The sequence below is a fragment of the Phocoena phocoena genome, chromosome 4 (assembly GCF_963924675.1).
Source record: "Phocoena phocoena chromosome 4, mPhoPho1.1, whole genome shotgun sequence".
Taxonomy (NCBI): Eukaryota; Metazoa; Chordata; class Mammalia; order Artiodactyla; family Phocoenidae; genus Phocoena; species Phocoena phocoena.
The window spans coordinates 74,614,672-74,640,608 of NC_089222.1; the positions used below are offsets into that span (position 1 = coordinate 74,614,672).

General features: G+C 40.2%; 1 protein-coding gene across 3 annotated transcripts in view; it reads right to left on the reverse strand.

Annotated features, from left to right (window-relative positions):
• Positions 1-25,815, reverse strand: part of RUBCN (rubicon autophagy regulator) — a 52,234-nt gene extending 26,419 nt beyond the window's left edge. The window contains exons 1-3 of one of the 3 annotated variants that reach the window (XM_065876280.1): positions 25,578-25,815; positions 11,763-11,916; positions 1,874-1,957 (exon numbers count right to left, since the gene is read on the reverse strand). In XM_065876280.1, the coding sequence (XP_065732352.1) occupies positions 1,874-1,957; positions 11,763-11,916; positions 25,578-25,642 (303 nt within the window). In that variant the 5' untranslated portion in view covers positions 25,643-25,815. Of the gene's footprint in view, positions 1-1,873; positions 1,958-11,762; positions 11,917-25,577 lie in introns of those variants that run through there. The other 2 variants (XM_065876282.1, XM_065876281.1) reach the window with 2 other exon arrangements.
• Positions 25,816-25,937: the final 122 nt, after the last annotated feature.

Consider the following 25,937-nt stretch of genomic DNA (forward strand, 5'->3'; position numbering starts at 1 on the left):
TAGCAACGAAGACCCAATGCAGCCAAAAATAAATTAATTAATTTTAAAAATATATATTTCCTGGTAAATCCAGCAAGATTGAGGCCTAATGACCTGAGAACTAAATTGAGACAGGTAAGAGGAGGTAATCAGAGATATTTGCCCTCCAGCTAACATCTACAGGCTATAGAGGAAGGAGAGGGAAGGAAAGGATTAATGTCTCCGCTGCTGGTTTGGGCCACTAGAAAGGAACTAAGCAGTTAAGACGTGATATGCAGCTCCTGGAGAGGACAAAGCTGCTGCGTCTGTCTCTTTATGTTGTAACTCCAAAGAAGCATCTATTCTCAGGGTATTCAGAGGAAGAATGAACTTGACATCTCGGCTTCTCTCACAGAGTCCTCTATTTCAGGTAGCCTCCAGAAAAGAATGCAAGAAAAACCTGGGGTAAAAAAATCTAGGAAAAATGCCCCCAAACATTCTTCACCAAAGAGAAATCAGCTGAGCACGTCTTGTTGGCTTTCGCCACAGCATTTCTCTATTTGGAACTTCCTTCTATTGGCTGTTTCTAAAAGCTAAGTCTCATAGTTCAGGATCACTGCAAAAACTGTATGGACAGCAATTTCAGGCAGCTTCTAAGAGGAAATGACTACAGCAATATATTTTATTTTATTTTAAAAAATTATTTATTTATTTATGGCTGCGTTGGGTCTTTGTTGCTGTGCGCGGGCTTTCTCTAGTTGCGACGAGCAGTGACTACTCTTTGTTGCGGTGCACGGGTTTCTCATTGTGGTGGCTCCTCTTGTTGAGAAGCACAGGCTCTAGGTGCGCGGGCTTCAGCAGTTGTGTCACATGGGCTCAGCAGTTGTGGCACATGGGCTTAGTTGCTCCACATCATATGAGATCTTCCTGCACCAGGGCTCGAAACTGTGTCACCTGCATTGGCAGGCAGATTCTTAATCACAGTACCACCAGGGAAGTCCCACGATATATTTTAGAGAAAAAGTTAGAGGGGGGTTTGGTGGGAAAAATAAAGTGATAAGGACAAAAAAATCCATGTAAGAAAATCACTGGGCTCTGGGCTTTTCTCACAAAAAAGGCCAGAGTGACACCTTGTGATTTGGTTCCCTGATCATTTAAAAATAAGTTACTTTTCCAGACATCACCTTGGCAATGAATCTGAGTGGGTGTGATATACATGAAACAAGACTGGTCATGAATCAATAAGTATTGAAGATGGGTGATATTTTGGGGTTCATTACACTCTTCTAATTTTGAATGTATTTGAAAATTTCCATAGGCAAGGGTTAAATAAATAAATATATAAATGTGGCTGTGATTGATGTGGAACTAGCTGTGTAACTCTGGCCAAGTCACCTAACCTCCTGGAGCTCCGTGTCCCTGGTTGGGAATCAAGGGTATTATGCTGAGCTGAGAGGATGGAAGTGCTACTCTACTCTCCAATGCTGCTGGGAACATGTTAGGCTCCATTTGACACTGGTCTCCAGAAGCCTCACATTTTTTTTCTATTTGGTGCATCCTCTTCTCCTTAAACAGTCATCAGCATATCAGTCCTACTTACCCCCAACCATTCAGGAAACTTCTTGCCATTTGTCCTAGATTTTAAAAAGCTTCACTCTGGTCCCATATTTGCAAATCTTTTGAAAGTAACAAAATTTTTTCAGGTCTTCCCCAGAGGAGGGAAAGTGGCCTAGAACAATGGGTGTGCAAAGCTTATTTTTTAAAGTAAATCATCCTCCCCTCCAAATCAGTCCTACAGGGATAATTTCCTCTCCTCAGTTAATAGGAAACTTGACATATGCCATCCTTCTAGCCTAGGAGACTCTTCATACAGAACATCAAACATCAAAGCCTTGTGGTTACCTTCACCTCTTACCTTCTCCACATGAAGGGCTGAGTGGGGACTGAGCCAGCGGATGTCTTTCACAAATTGCCAGTAATCAGTCTGGTGGCAATACACCTGTTTCAGGGACACAGAAGGTAAACAAATTGTTACCATTTTGGACCACATCTAGTTCTCGTACTGACATTCAAAGAGAGGAAAAAGAAAAGCCTAACTTGGGACTTCCCTGGCGGTCCAGTGGTTAAGACTTCACACACTTCCAATGCAGGGGGCGTGGGTTCGATCCCTGGTCAGGGAACTAAGATCCCACATGCCGTGCGGCACGGCCAAAAAAAAGCAAAGCCTAACCTTCCCTTGCCTCAACAAAGGTTCTCAGCAGCAATAAAAGGAATACATACAGATGTTCACCCTTTTAAAGAATAATTGTTAAAAATTATTTTAATTGTTCTTTTGAGGAGGTAATACAATGCATATGATATAGAAGGCTATATAGTTGACCCTTGAACAACACGGGTTTGAACGGTGGGTCCTCTTATAACTGGATTTTTAAAATAAATATATTGGAAAATTTATTGGAGATTTGCAACAATTTGAAAATACTTGCAGATGAACTGCACAGCCTAGAAATATTGAAAAAATTAGGAAAGTTAGAGATCTCATGAATGCATAAAATATAGGTAGATGTTATCCTATTTTATCATTTACTACCATAAAATATATACAAACATATTATAAAAAGTTAAAGTTTATCAAAACTTACACACACAAACACCTATGGACCATAGATGGTGCCATGTGCAGTCAAGAGAAATATAAACAAACGTTAAGAAGCAGTATTAAATAATTGCATAAAATTAACAGTAGTTAATTTTACGCAATTATGTACTACTATAATAATTTTGTAGCCACCTCCTGTTGTTATTGTTGTGAGCTCAAGTGTTGTGAGTGTCCACTCAAAATGCCATGTGACACTAATCATCTCTGTATGAGCGGTTCGTCTCTCCAGTAAATTACATACTGCAGTAAAAAGTGACCTTGCCCAGCTCTTGTGTATTTTCCATTGTGTTTAGTGTAATACCAAAGACCCTGAATAACACCAGGGGACCCATACAAAGTGCTACTAGTGATGGTGGGAGTGCTCCCAAGAAGCAGAGAGAAGTCATGACATTATAAGAAAAAGCTGAACTGCTTGATATGCACTGTAGATTGAGGCCTGCAGCTGCAGTTACCCACCATTTCAAGATAAGTGAATCCAGTGTAAGGACCATGGTAAAAAAAGAAAAGGAAATTTGTGAAGCTGTGCCTGCAGCTACTCCAGCAGGCCCAAAAACCTTGTACTTTTTGAGAAATACCTTTTAATCTCATATTGAAAAATTCAGCTTTTATGTGGCTATAGGGAAGGCATACCTATGGACTCTAATATGATTCAAGAAAAAGCAAAGTCATTATGTGACAACTGAAAGCAAAAAGAAGGTGGAGGATCTAAAGCTAGGGAAGTCAATGCCTGAAAAGGATGGTTTGAAAATTTCAGAAAGAGGTTTGGAGAAGCAGCTTCTGCTTACCAAGAGGCAGCAGACAAATTCACAGACACCATTAAGAAAATAACTGAGGAGAAAGGATATCTGCCTGAACAGGTTTTTTGTTTGTTTGTTTTTTTTAACATCTTTACTGGAGTATAATTGCTTTACAATGGTGTGTTAGTTTCTGCTTTATAACAAAGTGAATCAGTTATACATATACATATGTTCCCATATCTCTTCCCTCTTGTGTCTCCCTCCCTCCCACCCTCCCTATCCTACCCCTCTAGGTGGTCACAAACCACTGAGCTGATCTCCCTGTGCTATGCGGCTGCTTCCCACTAGCTATCTACCTTACTTTTGGTAGTGTATATATGTCCATGCCTCTCTCTTGCTTGAACAGGTTTTTAATGCAGATGAAAGTGCCCTATTCTGGGAAAAAAATGCCACAAAGGACATTTACTAGTAAGGAAGAGAAGCAAGCACCAGGATTTAAGAAGGAAGGGACAGGCTTACTCCACTGTTTTGTGTAAATGTAGTTGGGTTTATGATCAGAATTGCCCTTATCTATGAAGCTGCTAACCCTCAAACCTTGAAGCGAAAAGATAAACACCAGCTGCCAGTCTTTTGGTCATACAACAAGAACCCTTTTTCTGGATTGGTTCCATCAATGCTTTGTCCCTGAAGTCAGGAAATACCTTGCCAGTAATGCAATAAGACAAAAAAAAAAAAAAAAGGGAAATAAAAGGAATACAGATTGGGAAGGAAGAAATAAAACTGTCTTTGTTCACACATGACATGGTTGCCTATGCAGAAAATTCGAAAGTTCGAAAGAATCAACAACAAAAAAATTCCTGGAACTAGTAAGTGTTATTATAGCAAGGTCACAGGATATATGGTCAATATATAAAAGTCAACTGCTTTCCTATATACCAGCAATAAACAAGTGGAATTTGAAATTAAAAACACAATAATACCATACACATTAGTACTGCCCAAATTGAAATACTTAGGTATAAATCTAACAAAATATATACAAGATCTCTATGATGAAAACTATAAAACTTTGCTGAAAGCTATTAAAGAACTAAGTTACAGAGATAACCCATGTTCATAGATATGAAGACTCAATATTGTCAAGATGTCAGTTCTTCCCAACTTGATGTATAGATTCAATGCAATCTGATTCAAAATCCTAGCAAGTTATTTTGTAGATATCTACAAACTATTCTAAAGTTTATATGGAGAGGGAAAAGACCCAGAATAGCCAATCAATACTGAAGGAGAAGAACAATGTTTTTCTTCAAAAATGACTGATACTATCTGACTTCAAAACTTACTATAAAGCTACAATAATCAAGACAGTGTGGTATTGGCAAAAGAACAGACAGAAAGTCAGTGAAACAGATTAGAGAGCCCCAAAATAGACCAATGTAAATATCTTTGACAAAGGAGCAAAAGGCAGTACAACGGAGCAAAGATAGTCTTTTCAACAAATGGTGCTGAAACACTGGACAACACTTATACCCATCACGAAAATTAACTCAAAATGAATCACAGATCTAAATGTAAAATGGAAAACTATAACCCTCCAAGAAGATAACATAGGAGAAAACCTATATTGGGTATGGTGGTGACTTTTTAGATACAAGACCAAAGGCATGATCCATGAAAGAAAGAACTGGTAAGCTGGACTTCATTAAAATTTAAAACTTCTGCTTTCTGACAAACAGTGTCAAGAGAATGAGAAGATAAGCCACAGACAGGGAGAAAATATTTGCAGAAGACAAAACTGATAAAGGATTGTTATCCAAAATATACAAAGGACTCTTAAAAGTTAGCAATAAGAAAACAAGCAATCCAATTTAAAAAATGGGCCTTGGGCTTCCCTTGTGGCGCAGTGGTTGAGAGTCCGCCTGCCGATGCAGGGGACACGGGTTCATGCCCTGGTCCGGGAAGATCACACATGCCGCAGAGCGGCTGGGCCCGTGAGCCATGGCCACTGAGCCTGCGCGTCCGGAGCCTGTGCTCCGCAACGGGACAGGCCACAACAGTGAGAGGCCCGCGTACCGCAAAAAAAAAAAAAAAAAAAAAAAAAAAAGGGGCCTTAACAGACAATTCACCAAAGAAGATATACAGATGACAAATAAGCATGTGAAAAAAGGCACCACATCATATGTCATCAGGGAAATGCAAATTAAAACAACACAATACACATCTATTAAATTGGCCCAAAGGGGAGGAAAAAAAAAAGGAATGGCCCAAATCCAGAACAATGCCTATATCAAATGCTGGTGAGAATGTGGAGCAACAGGAACTCTCATTCATTGCTAGTGGCAATGCAAAATAGTATGGCCACTTTGGAAACCAGTTTGGCAGTTTCTTTCAAACTAAAGATTCTCTTACCATATGATCCAGCAATTTACTTATGTACACACAAAAACCTGAATAAAAACTCGATGTCAAATTAAGTAGGGACAAGACAATTTCAAAGTTGGGGGGAGAAAGCCTAAAAATGTAGAACATTTTATATTCATATTATAGGATCTTTAAATTGCTAGTCCAACATAAAGAAATGGAAGCTGGAAGTCCTGTATGATGTATTATGGGTGTAATTTATACAAGAAAGATGATATGGAACTCCATCAGTGGATTCATTCTCACAGAAGAGGTTTGACCCTATACCCAAAGACTCTTAATTAAATGTAAATTTAGGATGTTTTAAATTAAAATAAAATGTTTAAGTGATGTATTTTAACAATGTTTAATTTCCCTCAATCAATCAGCTAATGATCCAGGTCATGTGTAAGGCTTTTCCTGTCCTTATCAAAAAATGATATGGTAGTTAACAAGAAAATAAAATGATAAATAGGTGAATGTTGGGGGAAAAAATCAACAACAAAAGATGCTATATGAGTGAGGGACTACTCCTACCATAATGAAAAGCTACAATAATTAAAACTGAGTGGTGATAGCACACAAATAGAGAACAGACCATAACAGAAATAGATCCATGTGCCAAGGAAATTAAGTATATTCAAAATAAATTACAGATAGAATGGTTTAAATGTAAAACATTAACCCATAAAAGTAATAGAAGAAACCATGGAGAAACATTTTTAATAATCGTATAGTGGGAAAGCCCCTTCAGAGCATCAAATAGAGCCCAGAAGCCCTAAGAAAACTGATTAATTTGACTTACTAAAAATCCGATATTTCTGTATAGTAAAAGCCACCATAACAAATGTATGGACACCAAGTGGGGAAAGTGGCGGGGTGGGGGTGGTCCTGGTGGGATGAATTGGGAGATTGGGATTGACATATATACACTAATATGTATAAAATGGATACCTAATAAGAACCTCCTGTATAAAAAAACAAATAAAATAAAATACAAAAATTCAAAGAAAACAACAACAAAAAGAAATGTCAAAAGACAAGCTAGGAAAAAATATTTGCAATACACATTACAGACAAATAACTAATTCCCTTAATAAATAAAGAGATTCTACAAATCTGTAGGAAAAGATTGACAATCTAAGGAAATGGGGGTAATACAGGGAAAAGTTCACAGAAAAATACTTTTTTTTAAAAATTAATTTATTTTTGGCTGTGTTGGGTCTTCATTGTTGCACGTGGGCTTTCTCTAGTTGCAGCGAGTGGGGCCACTCTTCATTGCAGTGTGCGGGCTTCTCAACGCGGTGGCTTCTCTTGCTGCGGAGCACAGGCTCTAGGCGTATGGGCTTCAGTAGTTGTGGCATCTGGACTTACTAGTTGTGGCGCGTGGGCTCAGTAGTTGTGGCTCACGGGCTCTAGAGCGCAGGCTCAGTAGTTGTGGCACATGGGCTTAGGTGCTCTGCGGTATGTGGGATCTTCCCAGACCAGGGTTCGAATCCGTGTCCCCTGCATTGGCAGGCGGATTCTTAACCACTGCGCCACCAGGGAAGTCCCAGAAAAATACTTCAATGGCTCTTATAAACATCTTTCAGAGTAAAAGAAATATAACTTTTCACCTATTATGTTGGCGACAGTTTAAAGTTTAATAACACCCTATATGGTCAAGGGTATGAAGAATCAGATCCTCTTATACAATGCTGCTGAGGGCGTAAACAGACATAACTTTCTGGAGGGCAATTTCGCCATAGCTATCAAAACTGAAATGCATATACCCTTTAGCCTAAGAATTCTACCTCTAGCAGTATCCTATGGTAAAGGGCAAAATGACCTATACTCAAGGTTATTCACTGTACCATTGTTACTAAGAGCAAATGCTTGGAAGGAATCTGAATGTTTATTACCAGGAGACTGATTAAATAAATTATGGTACATACATAGAATGGAATATTATAAAATGACAGCTGTAAAAGAGAATGAAGAACCTCTTTATGTAATGGATTGCGATGAATTACAATCACATCAAGTGAAAAAAGCAAGGTGTAGAGTAGTGTTTATAGTATGCTTTTATTTGTACGAAAAATCAAAAGGTGTAGCAAAGAAAATTATTCATATTTGCTCTAATAAGCATAAAAATTCTCTGGAAGGAAACTAGAATACAGTAGTTACCAATGGGATTGGAAGGAAACAAGATATTTACTGCATGTGGTTTTACACATTTTGTTTTTTTAACCATATAAATGTATTGTTTATTTTCTCTCTCTTTTTTTTTTTTAGCCACGCAGTGTGGCTTGTGGGATCCTAGTTCCCAGACCAGGGATTGAACCCGGGTCCTCAGCAGTGAAAGCGTGGAGTCATAACCACTGGACAGCCAGGGAATTCCCTGTATTGTCTATCTTAGTTAAATATGTTAAAGCAAGTTACAGAGTAATAGATACAGTATAATCTTAATATTTTAAAAAGCATGTACATGCATAGAAAAATATAAGAGAATCTACCAAAATGTTAAAGAGTGATTGTTATTACTTGATGTTGAGATTCTGGGTAATAACTTACTTTCTTCTAAACTCTTTTTGGTATTTCCCAAATGTTCAGCAAATAAAAACATGTATATTACTTATATATTCAGAAAAGAAATACACAGGGACTTTCCTGGCGGTCCAGTGGTTAGAACTCCACGCTCCCAATGCAGGGGGCACCGGCTTGATCCCTTGTTGGGGAACTAAGATCCTGCATGCCACACGGCATGGCCAAAAAAAAAAAAAAAAAAAAAAAAAATATATATATATATATATATACCCAGAGGTCTTTTTTGTTATTATTGCTATTTTTTAAATTGGGCCATCTATACTGCAAAGTACAGGTTTCTTCTTAGTGTTGGAAAAGGTGGGGGGAATCTTTGCACTTCTAGTCAGCTGAGAAATCTCAGGGATTAAGCGTCTCCACGTTTCTAAGCAGCAGAGAAGGGGTTATCAAATATACCTTGCGTTATGGAAAGACTAAAAGGTAGCCCAGATGCAGGATGTCAAGGAAAACGAGATCCCTCTAAGAATATGGTCACGATGTTAGAGTTTCCTAAGGCCCTGCGTGATTTAAAAAAATACACTTCACATTCCATAACACATCCTTAGGAAAGCACGGAAGAGATATGGCCAGCATGAATCATTGTATCCCCTCCCCCCTCCAAGAGCACAACACCCAGAATAGCTTCCTGATGACACAGCAGCCAGAAGCCTTTGAAAGCCTTAATCTTTAGGGAGGAAATGAAAAGGAAAAACAAGTCCTTAATACAGACTTTTAATTTTTAGGACTTTACAAGGCAGAACTGAGCAGCAGTGAAGTTGGTATGGATCTTTTGTCTTTAATTCTTCCCACTAGAGCCTGTAGTTGCTAAATGTATGTGTGTATGACAGATTTGTCTGGTTTGCTCTGCTTGCACTTACTAACACTACTGCTGTTTTGTAGGTGACCGTATCCTTTAACAGTTTTCATTCTGCTGACCAGGTACCTTCACAGATCTTATTACTTACTAATAACAATAATATTGTGTTGCATTTACCAAGCATCTTCCACTTGGGAATTCCACTGACTTTACTATTTCATCATGACACATACTCTGTTTCTGGCACAGATGGTAAAACTGTCTTCAAATATAGTAAAATGATTACTCCAGATGACAATGTAAAATGAGTAATAGAGCCAAGAAAAGAACTTTTTTTTGCTATCGAGATGAAAGTACTTTAACCACTAAATGACAGTGCCTCTAATCTGGTAGCTATCTTGGTCATCAGTCTGGGAAACTTGTATTGGGTTTTTGTAAAACATGTTGGCGTGGTTCCCAATTCTGGCTTGGGAGACTGAGTAGCTGGCAATGCCACAGATCAGTATTAAAAATATCAGGAGAAAGGGCAACCTTATGAGAGAAAGTAAGTTTGTTTTGGGTCATGTTGTACTTGGCCTATAGGACAGCCAGCCAGATGATAATGTATAGCAGATAGCCAGACAGCTAGTCTTGTGGATCTGAAGTTCAGCAGAGATGTCTGAGCGGGGATAGGTAGTGTATAGGTGACAGTTAAAACAACGCAAGTGAAGGAGACTGTTTCAGAAAATGTACAATGCAGTAAGAGATAAGGACATAGGACTGGACATAGGACTGAAGGAGACTGTTTCAGAAAATGTACAATGTAATAAGAGATAAGGACATAGGACTGGACTGTATTAAAAACTAAAATCCGAGAGGAAGAGATTCCACGGACATAAACTAAGAAAGAGTGATCACAGAGGTAGGAGAAGGTCTCCATAACATTGGAATAATGCAGTACAAGGCAAGGTCTGATGATGTTCAACAGTGAAGAACACAAGACAGTGCTCAAAGGAGAAATGTTCACTGGATTTGGTTACATGGACTTACTTAAACTTCAGTAGCAAGAACAACAGTGGTAAGGGCAGAAACCAGATGGCAGTGGGTTAAATTATTTGTTTTGTAAATTCCAATGGTCATATTTTTTTCATAGGACAACATGTAACTTGAAGCTTAAAAAAAAATGAGGGGAACATTTATTAATTATTTCCTATGTACCACGAACTGTGCTAGGCAAATTTGTATGCCATTTCATTTAACCTTTCCATCAAACATTATGATATAAATAATATTATCAACATTTCTAACGATGAGAAAAGGCTCAAAAAAGTTAATATCACCTAATAGTTAAGACTGACAGACAACTTACTACACTTTCTAAAGCTTTTTCAGGTATTATCTCATTTAATTCTCACAACAATCCTATGAAGTACATACCAGTGTTACCGCCTCATTTTACAAATGAGGAAACAGAAGCACTAACAGTTATGTAACTTACCCAATACCACAGAGTGGTGAAGCTGAGATAAAATAAGAGCAGTCTGACTCAAAAATCCATAATTATTACTACCATGTCATTTTTTCGCCCAAGGACCTGAGCAATTTCAATCCAGGTTCTGTCTGATTCCAAAGACTTCTGTCAGTCTACTATACAATGTTGCCTCCAAATTCCTGGAATGAGGTTTTAATAATGATGACCATCAAGATTCAGCTCTTTAAAGGATAAAAATTTTCCCCATATCTTCAAAATTCTTTAGAAAGAGGGCCTCATTTTTAGAACTTACTCTGAATAAAGAAAATCTAACCTAAGCCAACTTTTCCACTGAATTCTGAAAAAACTCAGCAAGAACACTGGTTTAAAGAGTTTGTTCAGAGGTGATATATACATATTTTTAGAAGGGAGGGTACCACATTAAATCCTATCAACTATGAATATCTTAATACCAATTAATTTTTTCCAGTGTGACTGCTAGTTGAGAATAAATTCTGATTAAAAAAGAAAGACAAGCCTGGCTTAGAAAAAAAGAGTTTCAGGAAAGAATACTAAGGCCTTACATGGGAACAGCATGAGTGTTTGGGAACACAAATTATGCACATATTTGTGAGGTTTGATTTTTAAAAAGTAGGAGGATCAGATCCAATGACCCACTTGACAATTTTATCCAGAACCAAACCTTATTTAAAACATTGGAGTAACTGCCATTGAGAATTAAAGCAGAAACCATCGAGTGTTAGTAGATTCCACTCATTTTTAATACTCAAAGCTTATTAGAGTGTTTGAGGATACTTAGGAAAAGAAACAACATCAATAAAGTTTACATAGAAGAAAACGTAAGCTATAACTAAAACTATCACTCACAAGCATCAACAAGTTATCAACAAAGTGATGCTCACAGCATAGTCTAAAAATGACAATATCCTGTAAATATTTCTCAGATGCGTCCTAGGATACTCTTAAGAGGAATATCTCAATGATTCATCATCGTTGTCCTTATCCTCCTCCTTGTTATCGTGTATTATAGTCTTGCTCTCAAGGGCTCAGAGACTAGTTGCCTTCATCTTCTCCCTGCCAACAACTTAATGCAACTATTTCTTTCCAACAAGTGATTCAGCCAATCTGGCACAAAAAGAAAAGAAGGGATCTACATACCTGGTCATGGATGAGCCCATGATAGAGGATGCTCTGCATGTCCCTGCAAAGCCGCTCCAGGCCACCATACTTGGACCAGACATTGGGGCTGTTAGCTGATACTAAACCCTCCACAGTAGTCTTCAAATTACCCAGCAACTGCCAGTGCTCCCTCCTGCAAGGGCATCAATTATACCAATGGTTAGTTACTTTGTTGTACCTGATCCTGACCACGTCAAAGAAAGTCTAAGACAAGAAGCCTCCTGCCCCACATCCTAACATTCTCTCCCCTATTAATTTTTTACTTGAGTATAAGACCCAATTCTGGGAGGACTGAAGTTGTAAAGAACACTAAGATTTTGTTTTAAAACCCTCATATTGGGACTTCCCTGGTGGTCCAGTGGGTAAGACTCTGCGCTCCCAATGCAGGGGGCCTGGGTTTGATCCCTGCATGCATGCTGCAACTAAGAGTTTGCATGCCACAACGAAAAAGCCCGCATGCCGCAACTAAGAGTCTGCATGCTGCAACTAAGAAGTCCACATGCCGCAACTAAAGATTCCACATGCTGCAACAAAGAGCCGGTGCAGCCAAAATAAATAAACAAACAAACAAACATATATATATAAAGCCCTCATATTTACATGGCATATTGTGCTTTGTAAGGTGATCTTCATCTACTATCATTCCATCCTCATGTAAGTAGCCTATAACCCTGTTTCTAGGAGTGTGACCCATTAAGATCCATTTCTGGACAATGACATTACATGGGCAATATATAAAGAGATGAGGGCATTTGCTGAAAACCAGAAATCTTTTGTCAAAAAAAAAGCCAAAAACAACTTTTTATTAACTATATTTCCAGTACTAAGTACATATATCTGTACACAAATATTATGGATAAGAATACAAATTGCCCATGATTTTCCCCCTTAATTTTTTAACCTAAAATTGAGACAAAATGTTTTAAGCTTGCACTGAGCCACTTAGGACATGTCCCCAAATCAATCAACTATTGGCTTATTCCCTTGGACCATGTGAAGTACTTTAGTGTAAAAGTTTGAAAATTATTGCCCTAGATGATTGTCAAGGCTCCTCTCCAATTCCCAGCATTTTCTCAACACAGCTTCCAACCCAATAAAAATTCAAAACCAGCTGCAATTGAGTGAAAAGAACTGGATACACAGAATCAAACTGGATAAGGAAAACATGAGGAGATGAGGTGTCAAACTCCTTCTCTTGGGCCCCCAATTGTTATGTTGTACACTTTATCTAGCCCTTTCATTTCTTATTAGAATACTACTCTTTCCTCTTCAAGGACAGTCCTGGGAATGGTTATAATTTCTTCAAGGAACTTTCACTATAACTATTTTAATATCATTTAAATACCTATTAGGGTAGGAGGGCTCTGAACTGGAATCCTTTGTAACTCTCATACATTTTGTACACTTTCTGAGCCACTTTTAAAAAGTGGATGAAGAGAGTAAAGGCAGACAAATAAAATAAAATGAATGAAGCTAGGTCTGGTACAGGAGTATTATCTAAAAGGGGAAAGCCAAATGGATCTCACTCTGGTTTTCTCCTCTGAAGGCTTTGAGACCAAGAATTTATTCAAACTGGGAGACACCAGGCTTTTTTAACCTTATATCATTAAACATTTGAGTCTATTTCTTTTTTCCCCCCAGTTTTATTGAGAAATAATTGACATATAACATTATATTAGTTTAAGGCATACAACATAACGATTTGATATATGTATACATTGTGAAATGATTACCAGGGTAAGTTTAGTTAACATCTATCACCTCACACAGTTATAAATGTTGTTCCTTGTGATGAGAACTTTTAAGATCTACTCTCTTAGCAACTTTCAAATATACAATACAGTACTGTTAACTATAATCACCATGCTGTACATTACACCCCCAAAGTGACTTATAAGTTTGTACCTTTGGACCACCTTCACCCATCTCCCCCACCCCCTCATCCCCTGCCTCTGGTAATCATCAATCTGTTCTCTATTTCTATGAGTTTGGATGTTTTGGATTCTACATATGTGAGATAATACAGTATTTGTCTTTCTCTGTCTGATTTATTTCACTTAGCATAATGCCCTCAAGGTCCATCCATGTTGCTACAAATGGCAAGATTTCCTTCTTTATGGCTAAATAATATTCCTCTGTGTGTGTGTGTGTGTGTGTGTGTGTGTGTGTGTGTGTGTGTGACATTTTCTTTATCCATTCATGTGTCAATGGACACTTAGGTTGTTTCCATGTCTTGGCTATTTTAAATAATGCTGCAATGAACATGGGGGTGCAGATATCTTTTCAAGAGAGTGATTTTGTTTCCCTTGGATATATATCCAGAAGGAGAATTGCTGGATCATACGGTAATTCTATTTTTAATATCCTGAGGAAATCTCCATACCGTTTTCCATAATGGCTGCCCCAATTTACAATACCACCAAAAGTCCCTTTTTCTCCACACCCTCGCCAACACTTGTTGCCTCTTGTCTTTTTTTTTTTTTTGCGGTACGCGGGCCTCTCACCACTGCGGCCTCTCCTGCTGCGGAGCACAGGCTCCGGACGCGCAGGCCCAGCGGCCATGGCTCACGGGCCCAGCCACTCCGCGGCACGTGGGATCCTCCCGGACCGGGGCACGAACCCGTGTCCCCTGCATCGGCAGGCAGACCCCCAACCACTGCGCCACCAGGGAAGCCCGCCTCTTGTCTTTTTGATGCTAGCCCTTCTAACAGGTGTGAGATGATATCTCATTGTGGTTTTGATTTGCACTTCCCTAATGATTGGTCACGTGAAGCACTTTTTCATATACCTGTTCGCCATTCCCCTGTTCTATTTCTAACCCAGTCCTGGGAGATATTCCAAGATAACTAAGATGCACACAGGACTGAGGTGGTCATTAAAAGGCCATTTATTCTTGTACTGTGAAACTGCCATCACAGAGGCCAACTGACTGCCAGCTTTTGCTTCAGGGATTCTCCATCTCCTATGCTTCCTCAGGAAGCATCTGGCCTGTTCTGACTGAGACAGTTTTACATTCCAACAGGTTACAATCAAGTGGTGCAAGCCTGAGAGCCAGTCTGGTTCCTCAAGTGACTCTGCATATCTGTGTTCTGATTCATTCTGTATTGATCTTACAAGGTTAACTGTCAAAGAACATCATAATAGGGCTTCCCTGGTGGCGCAGTGGTTGGGAGCCTGCCTGCTGATGCAGGGGACACGGGTCTGTGCCCCGATCCAGGAGGATCCTGCATGCCGTGGAGCGGCTGGGCCCGTGAGCCATGGCCACTGAGCCTGCGCGTCCGGAGCCTGTGCTCCGCAACGGGAGAGGCCACAACAGTGAGAGGCCCGCGTACCGCAAAAAAAAAAAAAAAAAGACACAAAGAACATCATAATAAATCCTGAAAGTAGACACCAAGTACCCTATCATCCTAGGGCTTTGATTCCAAAATTTTACAAAGAGCATTGAAACCCTAGAAACCTTGAGCATTCAGATCTATTAACAACTTCTGTACAAACTAAAGAAATTTTCTTCCCCCAAATGAAGTGCCCTTGAGATACCACAGCTACAAAAGAAGGTGGCTCTTACTCTAAGATGTACCAAACCGTCTATATTTGGTATATGCTCATATAGATGAAAAGTAAACTTTAAAAAGTTTTTTTTAATTAATTAATTTATTTATTTTTGTCTGCATTGGGTATTCGTTGCTGCGCGTGGGCTTTTCCCTAGCTGCGGTGAGCAGGGGCTACTCTACATTGCGGTGCGCGGGCTTCTCATTGCAGTGGCTTCTCTTGTTGCAGAGCACAGGCTCTAGGCGCATGAGCTTCAGTAGTTGTGGCACGCAGACTCAGTAGTTGTGGCTTGCGGGCTCTAGAGCACAGGCTCAGTAGTTGTGACACACAGGCTTAGTTGCTCCACGGCACGTGGGATCTTCCCGGACCAGAGCTCGAACCCGTGTCCCCTGCACTGGCAGGTGGAGTCTTAACCACCATGCCACCAGGGAAGTCCTAAAAATTTTTTGATTTACATAGCTAGTTTGTTTAGTGTCTTTACTTTTTAGGATCCTTTACCCTAATGATACTGTTATCATTTTCAGAGAGCTGAAATACTAAGTTCAACTGAAGCCCATATACAATGGCTGGATTAATCCATTCATACCTGAATCTTAGATGCAAATAAATAGATCACCATGAGAAATAAAATATTCCTCCTCATTCTTTACCCAGATTGTTAGCAAGTGAGGTCAGTCTTTCCTAGGCTAAACCTGTTTGGTAATAATTATTTGGATTGTATCATCTTGCATTCACATGTAACCTTCATCTGGGCACAGGCAAGGACTATATTAGGCTCAAAGCAGCCCTTTGTATGGCCACTTCTGCAAGTATACAGAGTGCTCTTCTTTAACCACCATAAATTAAAAGCAATTCTAAGCATATTACCCTATGTCAAGGAAGAACTAGGCTCGAGTGGCAAGGGACAGCATAATCCATCTCTACTTGAATCATATTTATTTATCACAAACAGCAAACAGCAAAGCCAATCTCAGAATAAAGTCCTGCCAATTTTCTTTTGGGAGGATTTTGACTACATTCTTTGAAGAGGAACAGGCATTGCTTAAGCAACTCAAATAAGCATACCCAAGGAAAAAGTTTCCCTAAATGCCAACTCAGTCTTAAGCTTGCCAAATCACAATTAGAAGTAACACTCAGGTTAAAACAGTAAAGTTATAAGCAAATGTTATTTTTTAAAGAAGTGTTATACCATATAACTAATATAAAACTAATAACTAAAATTAAGTGAAATCAATAGTAAATAAATAGTAAATACTGTGCAATTGTAAAATGAGATTCAATGCATGAAATATATATTGGCATATCTTCCACCCCCAAGACTCTTTTTAGTAATAAAAGGAAACAGCTTCAACTTATTAGCATATCCCATCTACAGTATGCCAGTTATCTACATTGTAATATGGTATCTACCTGAGACCAGAGTTGAAGGTCAGGTTGTTGCAAGTCAGGTAATGATTTGATCCCTGAAATGTGAGGAGAGGTATGTGATACCCATATGTGGAATATCATGAAACCAATAAAATTTTTGATTAGGAACAATTTCCAAAACTAATGAAAGTATGTAAAAGTATAAAAAACAGAATGTAAAATTATATTTATGATCTTAACATAAATATACTGAGAGAAACAGTGATATGTTAATAGTGGTTACTTTTGGTTATATAAGGGGAATGTAGAGAAGAGAGGAACTATTTCAGCCTTCCTTGAGGCTAGCAATTAAAGAAAGGTCAATAATATGAACAAAGTTAGTGAACCAGAAGCTGGAAAATACCATAAAGGATTTTTTAAATACTCAAGTATCAAAGGCATCTTAGGCTGAAAGATTGTGGTCTGGCAAGCACCTAGGACTTTTAATGGAGAAAGCACTTCCTGGAAAGAAGTAATGGGTTCATTCTTAAAGTAGGGAAAAACCTAACTAGGGAAATAATTTTCTTAAATAAATTTATTTATTTATTTTTGTTTGTGTTGGGTCTTCATTGCTCTGCACGGGCTTTCTCCAGTTGTGGCGAGCGGGGGCTACTCTTCCTTGCAGTGTGGGTGCTTCTCATTGCGGTGGCTTCTCTTGTCGCAGAGCACGGGTTCTAGGCACACAGGCTTCAGTAGTTGCGGCATGCGGGCTCAGTAGTTGTGGCTCATGGGCTTTAGAGTGCAGGCTCAGTAGTTGTGGCGCACAGGCCCAGTTACTTCACGGCATGTAGGATCTTCCTGGACTAGGGATCAAACCCATGTCCCCTGCATTAGCAGGCAGATTTTTAACCACTACGCCACCAGGGAAGTCCCGGGAAATAATTATTGGTAACAGTGAGGTAGCAAGAAACTACCACGTTTAATTTGCGTTTAACTGTCTTCTTACCTGGCTCCATATTTTCTGTTTTTAGTTATACAGTTTTTAACTTGTAGAGTATGTAGTATATTTATGATGCTTTTCAAATAAACAATATGCTTATAGAAAAAACATACTTGACTCTATTATTCAGCTCTCAGCTCTGGGGCACTTAGGAGAACCTAACCATTGGCACCAATCATACTAAATTTTAATGATACTAAATTTCTTGAATTTCAACCATGGGTAGATTTAACAAAAGGTAGGAAAATCCCTTATGTCAGAAACCTTACCACTGGTGATATGCAAACTCCTTAGTACAGAGTTCAAAAATTCTCCATCCTGCTCAGCACTCCTCAATTTGAATATAGTCTCTCTCTCTCTCTCTCTCTCTACCACATGCAAACATGCTAACCTCATACCTACTCTCATGACTGTATCCATGGAAACCTTTCCACTTGGAGTGATTCTCTTCTTGTCCCATTCAGGGATTAAGGTTCAGCTCTAGTACAATTTTCTCCCAAGAAGTTCTAAATAATCTGACCTGCAACAACTTTTTTGTTAGAAACGCCATAACACATGCTGTCAATACACCATTCCTCTTAATAATAATCTTTAAAAAAAAAAAAAACCACCCTTGGAAAATCTAAAACTCTCAAAGGACTCCTTAGGAGGTTAGGAGGCAAAAATAAATTCATGGTCTTAGAGGGAGGTGGGTGAAGAGGAATGGCAATATGACTATTACTGCTTTCTTCTCAAAAGTATACAAATGAGAGAGCTCACCGGGAGACTGTCTGAGAACCCTTAAGAAATTATGGGATTCTGCTGTTTTTTAGTAAAAAATCAATCATCTCTCAGTCCTACAATCCAGCAGGGTTCCTGTGAGTTTCACTGTCAAAGGATATGGCCCCACAAACTTTGAGAGATAGTTTGCCAAGTTCCTATTTACTCACTACTATTGATGACTTCCTTTAATAATCTTCTCTCCTCCTAATCAAGTGTAGTTTACACTTCAAGTGAGCCTGATCCAGAGGAACTAAAAACATGTAAGCATGCTGCAGTTCTTTCCTGAAAAATGCAGATTTAAATCTACAGCAGCATTGTTCAATTGAACTTTCTGTGATGCTGGAAATGTTCTGTATCTGTGCTGTCCAATATGGCAGCCACTAGCCACTGTGGCCATTAAGCACTTGAAGTCTGTGCAGTGTGACTAAAGAACTGAAATTTAAAAATTTTATTTAATTTTAATTAATTGAGACTTAAATTACCACAGGTGGCTAAGTGGCTATCATGTTGGACAGAGCTGGTCTATAAATACCAAGGCAGGTTGTTTATGGAGGAAAGATTACAAAACAAAATAAAAAACAGGAAAAAAATTTCATTTATGGAAGAAGTGATAAAGTAAGTATAAAAAAGCAGAAACAGCTGTGGGGAGGGTAGATACTGAGAAAAGCTTCAGCTTATGGTTCCTGCTATCAGCTGATACACCTCCGGCTTCTGGGTTCTGACAATAGCATTTTCCCCAAAAGCTTCAAGAGTATGTTTGGGGGGGGAGGGGCGGGGGGGCAGCGGGGGGTGGGGGGAGGAAGAATTGTACTAATAATTGGAGTAGCAGTTTGGATTGCTCAAAAATCATGTGATCCTCTTGCAGAACCAATGACACCTGCCCAACCATAAGAAGCATGACCAAATTTTACCATTTTCATTCCTTGAGTAAATAAATATTCAGTGAACACCAACCATATGTCAGGCACTGTGCTAGGCACCAGGCTTATGGTGGTTAAAGAGGGAGAGTCCCCACCTCTTCGGATATTCAGAATGCAGTGGGGAAAAGGGGCACGTACATTTAAAAAATGCTATAGAGTGAGAAGTGCTGTAATAAGAGAGATAGAAAAGGGCAGGTCAATGATGACTTCTAAAGGAGCATTATTTAAAGGACGAATAAGAGCTCTCCAGGCAAAGAAGGAGGCAATGCAGGGAATTTAGAGGAGCAAGTATCAGAATGGTGAGGAAGGAGATGTGAGTGAGTGAATGCCATGGTTTTGTAACTGGAAACTTCACACTGAATACCACAGAAGTTTTGACTTTCTATTTTCAATGAGAAATCACTGAACATTTCTGAGCAAAATACTAGAGTAACTTTGCTTCTGAAAAATTAAGCTGGTAGCAATGTGGAAGCTGCTTGGAATAGGGGGACTGGGCTCAGATTGGGAGCTTAGTCAGGAGGCTACTGAGAGAATCCACAATGAGAAATAATAAAGGCTTTAGTGAATAATTTTGTTTATAGCTGCCCAGAATTCATGTCCCTTTCTTTTGGTAACAGAATAATGATTCTTCACAGGGGAATCACCCCTCTGGCACTTAATCTGGTCCATGAAGTCCCAAGAAAATATCACCCTACCCTAGGATCCAGGGTTGGGCTTAGGCCTGACTTAGGCCTGACTGAGCAACATATTCCATACCCTGATTACAAGAACAGGAACATAAGTCAGTCCAAAAAGAGTCAGCCCCAGAATTTTCACTTTTGCTATACCTATGGGGATTGATTTTGTCTTCTTTTTGGTTGGATTGCTAAACTTGAAGTCGCCAAGGGTTATCCTGTAGAAAAATCTGCGACTTCCCTGGTGGCGCAGTGGTTAAGAGTCCGCCTGCCAATGCAGGGGACACGGGTTCAATCCCTGGCCCAGGAAGATCCCATATGCCACAGAGCAACTAAGCCCATGCGCCACAATTACGGAGCCTGTGCTCTAGAGCCCACAAGCCACAACTACTGAAGCCCGCGCGCCTAGAGCCCGCGGTCTGCAACAAGAGAAGCCACCGCAATGAGAAGTCTGCATGTTGCAACGAAGAGTAGCCCTCACTCGCTGCAACTAGAGAAAGCCCATGCGTAGCAACAAGACCCAACACAGCCAAAAATAAATAAATTAAATAAAATAAATAAATTTTTTTAAAAAGATAAAAAAAAGAAAAATCTGCCTGAGAATGAAGCCAACACATCGAGAAAAAGAGCACACAGACAGGGACAAACTTTCTTTTTTTTTTTTAACATCTTTATTGGAGTATAATTGCTTTACAATGGTGTGTTAGTTTCTGCTTTATAACAAAGTGAATCAGTTATACATATACTTATATCCCCATATCTCTTCCCTCTTGCATCTCCCTCCCTCCCACCCCTCTAGGGGGGGGTCACAAAGCACTGAGCTGATCTCTCTGTGCTATGCAGCTGATTCCCACTAGCTATTGGTTTTACATTTGGTGGTGTATATATGTCCATGCCACTCTCTCACTCTGAGGGACAAACTTTTGTTTAAGCACCTACATTTGGCCATTCCTGAAGCAATACCACTCCCTGGATTTTTCGGTAATATTAGCCAATATATTTGGAAATGGAGGGAAAAAAAAAAGGCTTCAGGAGAAAATTCAGAAAGAGAACTCATTGGACCTGTGACTGCCTGGGTATGGGAAACGAAGGAGAGGGAAGTATCAAATTTCACTGAGGTTTCTGACTTGGTTGACTGAATGGAAAACACTATTAACTGAGATAGAGAACAGAGGAGGAAAAGGTTTTGGTCAATAGAATGAGCTCAGTTTGGAGACACAAAAAGGTATCTTAATCCTTGAATTCTCACTCTGACTCACTGTACCACGAAAACTGTGGAAGTAGTCGGGTTCCAAGCTCAGAAGTAGATTGCATAGCCCAAGGCGGCTGAGGGTGACGGAGCAATGCAAGAAGAATCATTCCTTTAATTGTTTAGTAGTTTCACCAGACAAACTCCAAATAATTGGCATTTAGGAAACCCTAGGAAAAGTGAAGTATCATCCCGAAGCATTACAGCACTTTGCTAGTGGTGACTAGCTACATGGAAAACAATAGGGGTATCTATGACATTCCACTCCAAGGATGAAGTTAAAAGCTAGGCCAACACCCTAGTCCCCAGTGTGTTCAACTCGGATAGAGGAGCCACAGAAGGAGGAAGAGCGAGCAATGATACCATTGAAAACAGTAACTGGAAGAGCACCCACTAACCTTATTTTAAGAAAACTGGGGAGGAGAAGGAAGTAGACATTTTTTGCATTCAGTACATATCAGGCACTCTGTGAGGAGCTTTATGCACATTATGTTATTGAATCCTCACAATTTACCTGTCAGGAAGGCATCATTCTTCCCACTTAAACAGGATAAGCCAAGTTAAGCCGTAGAGCTAGAATTCAAATGCAGATCTACCTGGATATAAAGGTTATGCACATTTCACTACATCAACTGCTTTCAGAAAATAACTGAGCAGTTTTATCCTTCATTATATATTAAAAAAAAAATGATGCCATCTCATCAAGATGTCCTCTGAATTGGATGTTTTACCGGCCATAGAAGGGTTAGGTTTGCAGTGACCCAGCCACAGTGCCTCAATTCTCAGGCACAAGGCATGTATTTTATTTACCATTCGACTATCTGGAACTAAGGAGTCCATCAGTGCCATGAAGTCCCATTAAATAAAACATTCTGAGTTAACTAGCCACCCACATAGAGTTGGCTATGGCAACAGTATGAGTGACTTTGTGGGGATAATCCCACTACTGAAATTAAGTTTTGACTAAAGTTCCTTGATTAAGAGGCAAGCATGGAAAGAATAACAGAAAAAGAGCGGTCTTAAAATGACAGGCAAAGAATGCTATAAAATTCATTACCTTATACATTTCTTTGTCCCAGTATATTAGCATAGTGAAAGGTAGTATAGTGTAGGTATTAAAAGTAGAGCCAGGGCTTCCCTGGTGGCGCAGTGGTTGAGAGTCCACCTGGCGACACAGGGGACACGGGTTCGTGCCCTGGTCCAGGAGGATCCCACATGCCGCGGAGCGGCTGGGCCCATGAGCCATGGCTGCTGAGCCTGCGCGTCCGGAGCCTGTGCTCCGCAACGCGAGAGGCCACAGCTGTGAGAGGCCCGCGTACCGCAAGAAAAAAAAAAAAAAAAAAAAAAAAGTAGAGCCAGATTGCCTGGGTTTGAATCCCAGTTCCACCAAGGATTTACTGTATGACCTTGGCAAGTTATTTATCCTATGTCTCAGCTCCCTCACCTGTCAAATGGTGATAATATATTGAATAGTACCTATCTCACCCAGTTGTTATGGGGATTAAATAATACTTGTAAGGCTCTTAAGCAACACCTGGCATGTAGTAAATAAGTGTTTGTTAAATATATTAAATAAATAAAAAACTCAGCTAGATGGGGAGGAAATTTGAATTTCCAACCCAGCCTCTCCCACATGAACTGGTAGAGGAAAATAAAAACAATCCTAAGATTTGTTTAGAATGTATATAGGACCTTTTACATGAAGCATTTCACAGACATCTGGAGGAAGAATAAGTAGCCAAATATACATAAGCAGAAACTGAAACATGGAAAAGGGAAGTAAGATGTTCAGTTTCACTGAACACATCATTCACAAGTCTCGGGCAGGAACGCCAAGGTCCTGTCGGCCCAGGTTTTGTACAGCAGGCCACAGGCTAACTGTGCACATAAAAGAGGAGTCTCACCCTTTAAAACAGCCAGGTCTTCACCCAGATACAACATCTCATTAATTTTCCCCTGTTGATATTTTCTCAGAGGTAAATATTCCACCTCCAGTCTTTGGATTCCAGCTGCTCCTGAGACTCTAATTATATCTGAATATTTTTAAAAGTCAAGAAAGACTTCCTTAAATGTAAGGCCAGACACTATAAAACTCTTAGAGGAAAACAAAGGCAGAACACTCTATGACATAAATCACAGCAAGATCCTTTTTGACCCACCTCCTAGAGAAGTGGAAATAAAAACAAAAATAAACAAATGGGACCTAATGAAACTTAAAAGCTTTTGCACAGCAAATGAAACCATAAACAAGACCAAAAGACAACACTCACAATGGGAGAAAATATTTGCAAACGAAGCAACTGACAAAGGATTAATCTCCAAAGTATACAAGCAGCTCATGCAGCTCAATATCAAAAAAACAAACAACCCAATCCAAAAATGGGCAGAAGACCTAAACAGACATTTCTCCAAAGAAGATATAGATTGCCAACAAACATGAAAGGATTCTCAACATCACTAATCACTAGAGAAATGCAAGTCAAAACTACAATGAGGTATCACCTCACACCAGTCAGAATGGCCATCATCAAAAATCTACAAACAATAAATGCTGGAGAGGGTGTGGAGAAAAGGGAACCCTCTCCCACTGTTGGTGGGAAAGTAAATTGATACAGCCACTATGGAGAACAGTATGGAGGTTCCTTAAAAAACTAAAAATAGAACCACCATACGATCCAGCAATCCCACTACTGGGCATATTCCCTGAGAAAACCATAATTCAAAAAGAGTCATGTACCAAAATGTTCATTGCAGCTCTATTTACAATAGCCAGGACATGGAAGCAACCTAAATGTCCATCGACAGATGAATGGATAAAGAAGATGTGTCACATATATACAATGGAATATTACTCAGCCATAAAAAGAAATGAAATTGAGTTATTTGTAGTGAGGTGGATGGACCCAGAGTCTGTCATACAGAATGAAGTAAGTCAGAAAGAAAAAAACAAATCCCATATGGTAACACATATATATGGAATCTAAAAAAAAAAAAAATGGTTCTGGCGAACCTAGGGGCAGGACAGGAATAAAGACGCAGATGTAGAGAGTGGACTTGAGGACACAGGGAAGGGGAAGGAGAAGGGTAAGCTGGGACGAAGTGAGAGAGAGGCATGGACATATACACACTACCAAATGTAAAATAGATAGCTAGTGGGAAGCAGCCGCAGAGTACAGGGAGATCAGCATAGAACAGGGAGATCAGCTCCGTGCTTTGTGACCCACTAGAGGAGTGGGATAGGGAGGGTGGGAGGGAGATGCAAGAGGGAGGGGATATGGGGATATATGTATATGTTTAGCTTATTCATTTTGTTATACAGCAGAAACTAACACAACAATGTAAAGCAATTATAATTCAACAAAGATGTTAAAAAAAAGACTTCCTTAACCCACATTCCTGCTCTATGATGTACATTCCAGATTCTTAAGAGGGTAAGACCAGAGTTATTAATGAAGCAACCCCTACATAAGGGTAGTACCTCTCCAGAGTCCAAGCCACCATTCGGTCAAAGTAGTTTTTAAAATCTTAAATTCTCTAATTTCTAGAAGGTATGAACTCGATGACAACAGTTTCATATAAATAAATGGGAAATTGCTTAGCTGCATTGTGGGGAAGGAGTGAAAGGTTTAAGGATGGAAAGGAAACAACAGGGAGGTCCTGTTACTCTCTGACAGGGATCCAGCTTTGACAAAGGGCACGCACGCAATTTCTAGTCCCACTAGCAAGCCCCCATCCCCATTCCACTGCCATTACAATCGCCCACTTTCATCCGCAGGCCCTCCTTCACTCCTTCCTCACACTCATTTTTCCTAAGCTTCTTTCTAGGCCACTCATAATGCCTAACCTTTACTCCCAGAAATTCTTACTTCAACCTTCTTAATATTGGCCCGAATTGCTGTCACCGTAAGTTTCAGTCGGGGCACCCACCTTGTCCCCTACTGCTATCTATAGACTCTGGCCTATGAAATCTCACTACAGCACCTCTCAATATCCACCTCCTCCCCAGCAGCCTTGGATCTGAGCTTCACCCATTTCTGCCCACCCCGCAAGCCCCCGCCCTCAACATACCCTACCCCCCTCCTTCACCCTCACTAAGCCCGTTCCCTCGTCCGCCCTATCCACGCCCTGCGCGTCCCTCCTTTCAGAATTTTTTCCCAAACAAGTTGCCCACAACAGTTGCCCTCATGTCTGTCGCGCCAGGCAGGTCTCCCCGTGCTCTCCGAGCCCTCTCAAGCCTCCCGGGACTTCAACGCATCAATCCGCCCGCGACTCTCCGGCCCCTTCCCAGCCCACCTGCTCTCCTCCGGCAAGCCCTCCTCGCAGCCGCCAAGCTCCATTCCCGCGCCCTCTGCTCGCATCCGGGGCTGCGACGTCGCCTCTTCTCTTGAGAGGCGTCCCCGTCGCTTCGCCCCTCAGGGCTCCCAGAGTCCCCTGGGAACCGAGGAGGCACCCACGGCCGGTGGGCTCAGAGTGATGCACTACAGCCGGGTGACAGCAAAGGCAGTGACTGCTGCCTCAGCTGCTGTTTCTAGCCACCCCCTCTTCCGGCTCCAAGAACTACAACTCCCAGCAAGCACTTCGAAGGCCCGGCCGCTACCGGCATGCACCGCCCTATCCAATCAGAGGCTGCGCTAGCAGCGACTTCAGACCCTG